The following is a 13,999-nucleotide window of genomic DNA, read 5'->3' as shown; positions in this document are numbered from 1 at the left end:
GTTTTCTTTCGATTGAGGGTAAGCAGCAACAGTTTGCTCAAGCATGTGGTCCTCTCAAATCTGATAAACAGGAAGCTACTGTATGAAGAAATTACCAAAATTACACAATATAGCCAAAGTATGAATTAAAGGGTCTATCTGTGATTGCTATATCACATTTTATTTTTTACTTTTAAATGAATAATATTTCCCCATTGATTCTTGTATGTAGCTTATTCTGTAAATGCCTCATGAGATTAGTTTAACTTTCAAACCCCATCAGGACCCATAATATAAGCTTGTTCTGCCATGGAACTGTTAACAAACACTGTGTAGCCTCAGATTGTTGAAACTATCATTTTGAACTCGTGGAGGATCAGTCCTTGCATGCATAGTTCTGTCTATGCATTTAAGAGTGGTTTCATTTTTCCAGCCCTGTTCACTGTGTTGTTTAAAAAGGTTATTTTCAATGAATCACGTTTAAATAGTTCAAAATAGTTTTAGTACCTGAAGTAAAACAAATTAATTGATAAATGTTAGTGTACGTGACCCCAGAAGGTTTTGAACACCATGCTCCATACCAACTGAACCAACCAGAAGTGTTTTTCCTGTACTTCCGGCGCCGACAGAGATGGCCGCCTCGCTTCGCGTTCCTAGGAAACTATGCAGTTTTTTGTTTTTTTACGTGTTATTTCTTACACTAGTACCCCAGGTCATCTTAGGTTTCATTACATACAGCCGAGAAGAACTACTGAATATAAGATCAGCGTCAACTCACCATCAGTACGACCAAGAATATGTTTTTCGCGATGCAGATCCTGTGTTCTGCCTTACAACCAGTGCAACGGAGTGGATTACATGCAGCGACCCAAAAAAACGACTCAGAAAAAGAGGGAAACGAAGCGGTCTTCTGGTCAGACTCCGGAGACGGGCACACCGTGCACCACTCCCTAGCATTCTTCTTGCCAATGTCCAGTCTCTTGACAACAAGGTTGATGAAATCCGAGCAAGGGTAGCATTCCAGAGGGACATCAGAGACTGTAACGTTCTCTGCTTCACGGAAACATGGCTAACTGGAGAGACGCTATCCGAAGCGGTGCAGCCAGCGGGTTTCTCCACGCATCGCGCCGACAGAAACAAACATCTTTCTGGTAAGAAGAGGGGCGGGGGCGTATGCCTTATGACTAACGTGACATGGTGTGATGAAAGAAACATACAGGAACTCAAATCCTTCTGTTCACCTGATTTAGAATTCCTCACAATCAAATGTAGACCGCATTATCTACCAAGAGAATTCTCTTCGATTATAATCACAGCCGTATATATCCCCCCAAGCAGACACATCGATGGCTCTGAACGAACTTTATTTAACTCTCTGCAAACTGGAAACGATTTATCCGGAGGCTGCATTCATTGTAGCTGGGGATTTTAACAAGGCTAATCTGAAAACAAGACTCCCTAAATTTTATCAGCATATCGATTGCGCAACCAGGGGTGGAAAGACCCTGGATCATTGTTACTCTAACTTCCGCGACGCATATAAGGCCCTGCCCCGCCCCCTTTCGGAAAAGCTGACCACGACTCCATTTTGTTGATCCCTGCCTACAGACAGAAACTAAAACAAGAGGCTCCCACGCTGAGGTCTGTCCAACGCTGGTCCGACCAAGCTGACTCCACACTCCAAGACTGCTTCCATCACGTGGACTGGGAGATGTTTCGTATTGCGTCAGACAACAACATTGACGAATACGCTGATTCGGTGTGCGAGTTCATTAGAACGTGCGTTGAAGATGTCGTTCCCATAGCAACGATTAAAACATTCCCTAACCAGAAACCGTGGATTGATGGCAGCATTCGTGTGAAACTGAAGGTGCGAACCACTGCTTTTAATCAGGGCAAGGTGTCTGGTATCATGACTGAATACAAACAGTGCAGCTATTCCCTCCGCAAGGCTATCAAACAAGCTAAGCGCCAGTACAGAGACAAAGTAGAATCTCAATTCAACGGCTCAGACACAAGAGGCATGTGGCAGGGTCTACAGTCAATCACGGACTACAGGAAGAAACCCAGCCCAGTCATGGACCAGGATGTCTTGCTCCCAGGCAGACTAAATAACTTTTTGCCCGCTTTGAGGACAATACAGTGCCACTGACACGGCCTGCAACGAAAACATGCAGTCTCTCCTTCACTGCAGCCGAAGTGAGTAAGACATTTAAACGTGTTAACCCTCGCAAGGCTGCAGGCCCAGACGGCATCCCCAGCCGCGCCCTCAGAGCATGCGCAGACCAGCTGGCCGGTGTGTTTACGGACATATTCAATCAATCCCTATACCAGTCTGCTGTTCCCACATGCTTCAAGAGGGCCACCATTGTTCCTGTTCCCAAGAAAGCTAAGGTAACTGAGCTAAACGACTACCGCCCGTAGCACTCACTTCCGTCATCATGAAGTGCTTTGAGAGACTAGTCAAGGACCATATCACCTCCACCCTACCTGACACCCTAGACCCACTCCAATTTGCTTACCGCCCAAATAGGTCCACAGACGATGCAATCTCAACCACACTGCACACTGCCCTAACCCATCTGGACAAGAGGAATACCTATGTGAGAATGCTGTTCATCGACTACAGCTCGGCATTCAACACCATAGTACCCTCCAAGCTCGTCATCAAGCTCGAGACCCTGGGTCTCGACCCCGCCCTGTGCAACTGGGTACTGGACTTCCTGACGGGCCGCCCCAGGTGGTGAGGGTAGGCAACAACATCTCCTCCCCGCTGATCCTCAACACTGGGGCCCCACAAGGGTGCGTTCTGAGCCCTCTCCTGTACTCCCTGTTCACCCACGACTGCGTGGCCACGCACGCCTCCAACTCAATCATCAAGTTTGCGGACGACACAACAGTGGTAGGCTTGATTACCAACAACGACGAGACGGCCTACAGGGAGGGGGTGAGGGCCCTCGGAATGTGGTGTCAGGAAAATAACCTCACACTCAACGTCAACAAAACTAAGGAGATGATTGTGGACTTCAGGAAACAGCAGAGGGAACACCCCCCCATCCACATCGATGGAACAGTAGTAGAGAGGGTAGCAAGTTTTAAGTTCCTCTGCATACACATCACAGACAAACTGAATTGGTCCACTCACACAGACAGCATCGTGAGGAAGGCGCAGCAGCGCCTCTTCAACCTCAGGAGGCTGAAGAAATTCGGCTTGTCACCAAAAGCACTCACAAACTTCTACAGATGCACAATCGAGAGCATCCTGGCGGGCTGTATCACCGCCTGGTATGGCAACTGCACCGCCCTCAACCGTAAGGCTCTCCAGAGGGTAGTGAGGTCTGCTCAACGCATCACCGGGGGCAAACTACCTGCCCTCCAGGATACCTACACCACCCGATGCTACAGGAAGGCCATAAAGATCATCAAGGACATCAACCACCCGAGCCACTGCCTGTTCACCCCGCTGTCATCCAGAAGGCAAGGTCAGTACAGGTGCATAAAAGCTGGGACCGAGAGACAGAAAAACAGCTTCTATCTCAAGGCCATCAGACTGTTAAACAGCCACCACTAACATTGAGTGGCTACTGCCAACACACTGTCAATGACACTGACTCTACTCCAGCCACTTTAATTAATAATGGGAATTGATGGGAAATGATGTAAATATATCACTAGCCACTTTAAACAATGCTACCTTATATAATGTTACTTACCCTACATTATTCATCTCATATGCATACGTGGATACTGTACTCTATATCATCGACTGCATCCTTATGTAATACATGTATCACTAGCCACTTTAACTATGCCACTTGGTTTACATACTCATCTCATATGTATATACTGTACTCGATATCATCTACTGTATCTTGCCTATGCTGCTCTGTACCATCACTCATTCATATATCCTTATGTACATATTCTTTATCCCCTTACACTGTGTATAAGACAGTGGTTTTTTGGAATTGTTAGTTAGATTACTTGTTCGTTATTACTGCATTGTCGGAACTAGAAGCACAAGCATTTCGCTACACTCGCATTAACATCTGCTAACCATGTGTATGTGACAAATAAAATTTGATTTGATTGATTTGATTTGATTTAATGTGGTATTTGTGTGTGTGTGTGTGTGTGTGTGTGTGTGCCTGTTCCTCTGCAGAGGGAAGACTAAGTCTCTACAGGCAGGCTGCTGTGTGTTTAGGAGTGCTGTGTGTTCGACAAGTAACTCTCAACATCTCCCTGAGACTGGCTTTCTGTGTGTGAGTCTGTGTCCCAAATGACACTCCATTAGTGCACTGGTCAAACATAGTGCACTAATATAGGGGATAGCATGCCATTTGGGAATATAGGGCGTCATTTGGGACCCTATTCCATGTATAGTGCATTACTTTAATCCTGGCCTATAGGATAGATATGTATTTTATTATCACACTATAGTTCTGTTCTCACAAAGCAAGGATCACAATTCGGACTTACAGACGTTACATAGCTTGTGGGACCAGCAGTGTTTTAAAATTGCTGACACACAAAGAAATTATGAAAATACCACAACCACAGTGTCCCAAATATCATCCTATCCTCTTTAAAGTACACTACTTTTAACACGGGCACTTAAGGCTTTGGTCAAAATCAGCTCACCATATAAGGAATATAGTGTCATTTGGAACACATAACAGGAACTTCTCTTTCTTTAGCCCGTTCTAATGAAGAAAGAAACCATTTAGAGGTCTGTTACAACACCACTGGTCTGGAGCAAGACAGAGACCAAACAGATACCAGTAGAGGTATCATTGACCTGTGTACAGACAGATACCAGTAGAGGTATCATTGACCTGTGTACAGACAGATACCAGTACAGGTATCATTGACCTGTGTACAGACAGATACCAGTAGTGGTATCATTGACCTCTGTACAGACAGAGACCAGTACAGGTATCATTGACCTGTGTACAGACAGATACCAGTAGAGGTATCATTGACCTCTGTACAGACAGAGACCAGTACAGGTATCATTGACCTGTGTACAGACAGATACCAGTAGAGGTATCATTGACCTGTGTACATACAGATACCAGCAGAGGTATCATTGACCTGTGTACAGACAGATACCAGTAGAGGTATCATTGACCTGTGTACATACAGATACCAGTAGTGGTATCATTGACCTGTGTACAGACAGATACCAGTAGTGGTATCATTGACCTGTGTACAGACAGATACCAGTAGAGGTATCATTGACATGTGTACAGACAGATACCAGCAGAGGTATCATTGACCTGTGTACATACAGATACCAGTAGTGGTATCATTGACCTGATCCAAATATACCAGTAGTGGTATAATTGACCTGACAGACAGATACCAGAGGGAGATCATTGACCTGTGTACAGACAGATACCAGTAGAGGTATCATTGACCTGTGTACAGACAGATACCAGTGCCGGATGATCCAAAACCAGTTACTGAGCTGAGAGACCAGTTACAGAGGGAGAGCAACCAGTTACAGAGGGAGAGCAACCAGTTACAGAGGTAGAGAGACCAGTTACAGAGGGAGAGATACCAGTTACAGAGGGAGAGAGACCAGTTACTGAGGTAGAGAGACCAGTTACTGAGGTAGAGAGACCAGTTACTGAGGTAGAGAGACCAGTTACAGAGGGAGAGATACCAGTTACAGAGGGAGAGAGACCAGTTACAGAGGGAGAGCAACCAGTTACAGAGGGAGAGCGACCAGTTACAGAGGGAGAGAGACCAGTTATAGAGGGAGAGAGACCAGTTATAGAGGGAGAGAGACCAGTTACAGAGGGAGAGCGACCAGTTACAGAGGGAGAGAGACCGGTTACAGAGGGAGAGAGACCAGTTACTGAAAGAGAGAGACCAGTTACTGAGGGAGAGAGACCAGTTACAGAGGGAGAGAGACCAGTTACAGAGGGAGAGCAACCAGTTACAGAGGGAGAGCGACCAGTTACAGAGGGAGAGAGACCAGTTATAGAGGGAGAGAGACCAGTTATAGAGGGAGAGAGACCAGTTACAGAGGGAGAGCGACCAGTTACAGAGGGAGAGAGACCAGTTACAGAGGGAGAGAGACCAGTTACAGAGGGAGAGAGACCAGTTACAGAGGGAGAGAGACCAGCTACAGAGGGAGAGAGACCAGTTACAGAGGGAGAGAGACCAGTTACAGAGTGAGAGAGACCAGTTACAGAGTGAGAGAGACCAGTTACAGAGGGAGAGAGACCAGTTACAGAGGGAGAGAGACCAGTTACAGAGGGAGAGAGACCAGTTACAGAGGTAGAGAGACCAGTTACAGAGGGAGAGAGACCAGTTACTGAGGGAGAGAGACCAGTTATAGATGGAGAGAGACCAGCTACAGGGAGAGAATACCAGTTACAGAGGGAGAGAGACCAGTTACTGAGGTAGAGAGACCAGCTGCATAATGAGAGATCAAGAGAAAACTGTCAAAAACCAGTTAGAGGAGCGTTACATTACCCTGACTAAAGAAAGAGACCGGTTTAGTGACAGGGTCAGTCTGTCAGTTTGTTCATTCTCTAGGTTCTGAGAGAGTGGTCAGTCTAACTCCGTGTTGTTCATACTCTAGGCTCTGAGAGAGTGGTCAGTCTAACTGTGTTGTTCATACTCTGGGTTCTGAGAGAGTGGTCAGTCTAACTGTGTTGTTCATACTCTGGGTTCTGAGAGAGTGGCCAATGGAGTGGAGGCCCTTTTGGTGGTGGAGTGGAGAACTGTGTGGTGATACCTTACTGGTCACCAGGCTACAGAGAAGGGTAGGACTATCAGTGTTCAAATCCACAGTACTGGATCTGTGAAAAAGGCTCTTTGTAGGTACTGCTGTTGAAGGAACTCTTTACTGTATCTTAAGACCGATTATATGTTTTGGTAGAATTGCTCTATGAATGAGATGTTGGAGAGAAACACACACACACACACACACACACACACACACACACACACACACACACACACACACACACACACACACACACACACACACACACACACACACACACACACACACACTGAATCATGCACGCACACAAATCAAATTAGGTATATATAACTCAATAGCAGTTGTTATTATCATAAATAACTTTTATAATAAGAAGAACAAAGGCACAGATTAAAAAATAAAGGAACAATCTCTGTGGTCTACCAACTTCCTGATTGAATGTGAGTCACAGAGTGCGAGCCATAATGTCACTTCCTTATGAACCATGTCACATATAGTTATTGCGAAATATGACGTCCTGCTTGAAAGTGATTGGATACTTAAAACATTCTTTCAACTGCAGTGCACCACAGACAGACAACAGAGACACCAATGGAGACGCATATCAGAGCAACTAATCAACTACTAGTCACTGAAGTTAGAATCATACAGTAGATATTACCATTAGGAGTCAGTTAGAAAAGTAATCATACAGTAGATATTACCATTAGGAGTCAGTTAGAAAGGTAATCATTAGTAAGTTAATACTATAAGTAAAAGTTAAAATCATATATACTACAATAAAACGTCAGACAGATTGAATTAGTTGATTAATTGATTGATTGGGGTAATTATTGATATTCGGTACGGTTAGATAAGATGACCGACTACGTCAACAAACAGGTGATTGAATTAAAAGAAGTTAATGAAGAAAACCGGAACAGAGCAACAAGGAGCGTGAAGACTGAGATCCGTCGCTCAGGTACAAAGAATTGTCTTTCTCTCTCTCACACACACACAGATGCAGACAGGTATGAACGCACAAATCGAACGCACTCACGTATGCTGGCACGTGCACACACACTATATAGCACATCATAGAAAAACACTTATTCATTTTTTATTGTTCTGTCTTCTGTGTGGTTCAGTTGGTACAGAGCCTGAGGTTTACACTCTGCTGGGGTCACAGACACTGAAAAGCATCAATTAAATTTATTGTCTAAATTCAGTTATTGGAACTACATAGAACTATTTAAAAAGACCAATTGAACATAATATTTTTAAACAACGACACACTGGACACCCCCCACTCTTATTGGTAAACAGCTGAGGGTCTGGTAACCTGAAACAGGCTCTGTGCACCTGGTGACCTGCCCGCCCGAGACGTAACCACTCTCAGAAAAATGTACGCTGCAGAAATGTAACCACTCTCCAATTCATAGACAGAGCTATGTATGACTGGTACTGTATGTAATTCATAGAAAGAGCTATGTATGACTGGTACAGTATGTAATTCATAGAAAGAGCTATATATGACTGGTACTGTACAGAACTATGTAATTACATAGAAAGATGACTGGTACTGTATGTAATTCATAGACAGAGCTGGTACTGGTACTGTATGTAATTCAGACTGGTACTAGACACTGTATGTAATTCATAGACAGAGCTAGACAGTATGTATGAATGTAATTCATAGACTGGTACTATGTATGACTGGTACAGTATGTAATTCATAGACAGAGCTATGTATGACTGGTACTGTATGTAATTCATAGACAGAGCTATGTATGACTGGTACTGTATGTAATTCATAGACAGAGCTATATATGACTGGTACTGTATGTAATTCATAGACAGAGCTATGTATGACTGGTACTGTATGTAATTCATAGACAGAACTATGTATGACTGGTACTGTATGTAATTCATAGACAGAGCTACAGTATGTATGACTGGTACTGTATGTAATTCATAGACAGAAGCTACAGTATGTCATGACTGACTGTAGAGCTAGACAGAACTATGTATGACTGGTACTGTATGTAATTCATAGACAGAGCTATGTATGACTGGTACTGTATGTAATGACAGAACTATGTATGACTGGTACTGTATGTAATTCATAGACAGAACTATGTATGACTGGTACTGTATGAACTGGTACTGTATGTAATTCATACAGAACTATGTATGACGTACTGTATGTAATGGTACTGTATAGACAGAACTATGTATGACTGGTACTGTATGTAATTCATAGACAGAACTATGTATGACTGGTAGACAGAACTATAGGTATGTATGACTGGTACTGTATGTAATTCATAGACAGAACTATGTATGACTGGTACTGTATGTAATTCATAGACAGAGCTGGTACTGTATGTAATTGATAGACAGAACTATGTATGACTGGTACTGTATGTAATGATAGACAGATGACTTCACTAGACATAACTATGTATGTATGACTGACTGGTACAGAGCTGTATAGACAGAACTGTATGACTGGTACTGTATGTAATTCATAGACAGAACTAGGTATGACTGGTACTGTATGTAATGATAGACTGGTACTGGTATGTAATTGATAGACAGAACTATGTATGACTGGTACTGTATGTAATTCATAGACAGAACTATGTAATTGATAGACAGAACTATGTATGACTGGTACTGTATGTAATTCATAGACAGAACTAGATGACTGGTACTGTATGTAATTCATAGACAGAACTATGTATGACTGGTACTGTATGTAATTCATAGACAGATGACTGGTACTATGTATGACTGGTACTGTATGTAATTCATAGACAGAACTAGGTATGACTGGTACTGTATGTAATTCATAGACAGAACTATGTATGACTGGTACTGTATGTAATTCATAGACAGAACTATGTATGACTGGTACTGTATGTAATTCATGACAGAACTAGGTACTGGTACTGTATGTATTCATAGACAGAACTAGTATGACTGGTACTGTATGTAATTCATTGACAGAACTAGGTATGACTGGTACTGTATGTAATTGATAGACAGAACTATGTATGACTGGTACTGTATGTAATTGATAGACAGAACTATGTATGACTGGTACTGTATGTAATTGATAGACAGAACTATGTATGACTGGTACTGTATGTAATTCATAGACAGAGCTAATTGATAGACAGAACTATGTATGACTGGTACTGTATGTAATTCATAGACAGAACTAGGTATGACTGGTATACTGGTACTGTATGTAATTCATAGACAGAACTATGTATGACTGGTACTGTATGTAATTGATAGACAGAGCTATGTATGACTGGTACTGTATGTAATTGATAGACAGAACTATGTATGACTGGTACTGTATGTAATTGATAGACAGAACTATGTATGACTGGTACTGTATGTAATTGATAGACACTATGTATGACTGGTACTGTATGTAATTGATAGACAGAACTGTATGTAATTGATAGACAGAACTGACTGGTACTGTATGTAATTGATAGACAGAGCTATGTATGACTGGTACTGTATGTAATTGATAGACTGGTATGACTGGTACTGTATGTAATTGATAGACAGAACTATGTATGACTGGTACTGTATGTAATTGATAGACAGAACTATGTATGACTGGTACTGTATGTAATTGATAGACAGAACTATGTATGACTGGTACTGTATGTAATTGATAGACAGAACTATGTATGACTGGTACTGTATGTAATTGATAGACAGAACTATGTATGACTGGTACTGTATGTAATTGATAGACAGAACTATGTATGACTGGTACTGTATGTAATTGATAGACATGTGTATGACTGGTACTGTATGTAATTGATAGACAGAACTAGACTGGTACTGTATGTAATTGATAGACTGGTATGACTGGTACTGTATGTAATTGATAGACATGAACTATGTATGACTGGTACTGTATGTAATTGATAGACAGAACTATGTATGACTGGTACTGTATGTAATTGATAGACAGAGCTATGTATGACTGGTACTGTATGTAATTGATAGACAGAACTATGTATGACTGGTACTGTATGTAATTGATAGACAGAACTAGGTATGACTGGTACTGTATGTAATTGATAGACAGAACTAGGTATGACTGGTACTGTATGTAATTGATAGACAGAGCTATGTATGACTGGTACTGTATGTAATTGATAGACAGAACTAGGTATGACTGGTACTGTATGTAATTGATAGACAGAACTATGTATGACTGGTACTGTATGTAATTCATAGACAGAACTATGTATGATGACTGGTACTGTATGTAATTGATAGACAGAACTGGTATGACTGGTACTGTATGTAATTGATAGATGTATGACTGGTACTGTATGTAATTCATAGACAGAGCTATGTATGTATGACTGGTACTGTATGTAATTCATAAACAGAACTATGTATGACTGGTACTGTATGTAATTCATAGACAGAACTATGTATGACTGGTACTGTATGTAATTGATAGACAGAGCTATGTATGACTGGTACTGTATGTAATTCATAAACAGAACTAGGTATGACTGGTACTGTATGTAATTCATAGACAGAACTATGTATGACTGGTACTGTATGTAATTCATAGACAGAACTATGTATGACTGGTACTGTATGTAATTGATAGACAGAACTATGTATGACTGGTACTGTATGTAATTGATAGACAGAACTATGTATGACTGGTACTGTATGTAATTGATAGACATGTGTATGACTGGTACAGTATGTAATTGATAGACAGAACTATGTATGACTGGTACTGTATGTAATTGATAGACATGTGTATGACTGGTACTGTATGTAATTGATAGACAGAACTATGTATGACTGGTACTGTATGTAATTGATAGACAGAGCTATGTATGACTGGTACTGTATGTAATTGATAGACAGAACTATGTATGACTGGTACTGTATGTAATTGATAGACAGAGCTATGTATGACTGGTACTGTATGTATGACAGAACTATGTATGACTGGTACTGTATGTAATTGATAGACAGAACTATGTATGACTGGTACTGTATGTAATTGATAGACATGTGTATGACTGGTACTGTATGTAATTGATAGACAGAACTATGTATGACTGGTACTGTATGTAATTGATAGACATGTGTATGACTGGTACTGTATGTAATTGATAGACAGAACTATGTATGACTGGTACTGTATGTAATTGATAGACAGAGCTATGTATGACTGGTACTGTATGTAATTGATAGACAGAACTATGTATGACTGGTACTGTATGTAATTCATAGACAGAGCTATGTATGACTGGTACTGTATGTAATTCATAAACAGAACTAGGTATGACTGGTACTGTATGTAATTCATAGACAGAACTATGTATGACTGGTACTGTATGTAATTCATAGACAGAACTATGTATGACTGGTACTGTATGTAATTGATAGACAGAACTATGTATGACTGGTACTGTATGTAATTGATAGACAGAACTATGTATGACTGGTACTGTATGTAATTGATAGACATGTGTATGACTGGTACAGTATGTAATTGATAGACAGAACTATGTATGACTGGTACTGTATGTAATTGATAGACATGTGTATGACTGGTACTGTATGTAATTGATAGACAGAACTATGTATGACTGGTACTGTATGTAATTGATAGACAGAGCTATGTATGACTGGTACTGTATGTAATTGATAGACAGAACTATGTATGACTGGTACTGTATGTAATTGATAGACAGAGCTATGTATGACTGGTACTGTATGTAATTGATAGACAGAACTATGTATGACTGGTACTGTATGTAATTGATAGACAGAACTATGTATGACTGGTACTGTATGTAATTGATAGACATGTGTATGACTGGTACTGTATGTAATTGATAGACAGAACTATGTATGACTGGTACTGTATGTAATTGATAGACATGTGTATGACTGGTACTGTATGTAATTGATAGACAGAACTATGTATGACTGGTACTGTATGTAATTGATAGACAGAGCTATGTATGACTGGTACTGTATGTAATTGATAGACAGAACTATGTATGACTGGTACTGTATGTAATTCATAGACAGAACTAGGTATGACTGGTACTGTATGTAATTCATTGACAGAACTAGGTATGACTGGTACTGTATGTAATTGATAGACAGAACTAGGTATGACTGGTACTGTATGTAATTCATTGACAGAACTAGGTATGACTGGTACTGTATGTAATTCATAGACAGAACTAGGTATGACTGGTACTGTATGTAATTCATAGACAGAACTAGGTATGACTGGTACTGTATGTAATTCATTGACAGAACTAGGTATGACTGGTACTGTATGTAATTGATAGACAGAGCTATGTATGACTGGTACTGTATGTAATTCATTGACAGAACTAGGTATGACTGGTACTGTATGTAATTCATTGACAGAACTAGGTATGACTGGTACTGTATGTAATTCATTGACAGAACTAGGTATGACTGGTACTGTATGTAATTGATAGACATGTGTATGACTGGTACTGTATGTAATTGATAGACAGAACTATGTATGACTGGTACTGTATGTAATTGATAGACATGTGTATGACTGGTACTGTATGTAATTGATAGACAGAACTATGTATGACTGGTACTGTATGTAATTCATTGACAGAACTAGGCATGACTGGTACTGTATGTAATTCATTGACAGAACTATGTATGACTGGTACTGTATGTAATTGATAGACAGAACTAGGTATGACTGGTACTGTATGTAATTGATAGACAGAACTATGTATGACTGGTACTGTATGTAATTGATAGACAGAACTAGGTATGACTGGTACTGTATGTAATTGATAGACAGAACTATGTATGACTGGTACTGTATGTAATTCATTGACAGAACTAGGCATGACTGGTACTGTATGTAATTCATTGACAGAACTATGTATGACTGGTACTGTATGTAATTCATTGACAGAACTAGGTATGACTGGTACTGTATGTAATTGATAGACAGAACTATGTATGACTGGTACTGTATGTAATTGATAGACAGAGCTATGTATGACTGGTACTGTATGTAATTGATAGACAGAGCTATGTATGACTGGTACTGTATGTAATTGATAGACAGAGCTATGTATGACTGGTACTGTATGTAATTGATAGACAGAACTAGGTATGACTGGTACTGTATGTAATTGATAGACAGAACTAGGTATGACTGGTACTGTATGTAATTGATAGACAGAGCTATGTATGACTGGTACTGTATGT

At 40.6% G+C, this 13,999-nt stretch overlaps 2 protein-coding genes across 2 annotated transcripts in view; one reads left to right on the top strand and one right to left on the bottom strand.

The window, feature by feature from the left end:
• Positions 1-13,999, bottom strand: part of LOC112239123 (C-type lectin domain family 4 member M-like) — a 192,036-nt gene that overhangs the window by 35,891 nt on the left and 142,146 nt on the right. The gene's annotated exons all lie outside the window — the stretch shown is intronic.
• Positions 7,291-13,999, top strand: part of LOC112241487 (CD209 antigen-like protein C) — a 63,097-nt gene continuing 56,388 nt past the window's right edge. The window contains exon 1 of the mRNA XM_042316875.1: positions 7,291-7,682. Within this exon, the coding sequence (XP_042172809.1) occupies positions 7,580-7,682 (103 nt within the window). The 5' untranslated portion in view covers positions 7,291-7,579. The remainder of the gene's footprint in view (positions 7,683-13,999) is intronic.

The sequence above is a fragment of the Oncorhynchus tshawytscha genome, unplaced genomic scaffold (genome assembly GCF_018296145.1).
Source record: "Oncorhynchus tshawytscha isolate Ot180627B unplaced genomic scaffold, Otsh_v2.0 Un_scaffold_1_pilon_pilon, whole genome shotgun sequence".
NCBI lineage: Eukaryota > Metazoa > Chordata > Actinopteri > Salmoniformes > Salmonidae > Oncorhynchus > Oncorhynchus tshawytscha.
Note: the sequence above shows the minus strand (reverse complement) of the source record. Positions and strands in the feature narration are given on the sequence as shown.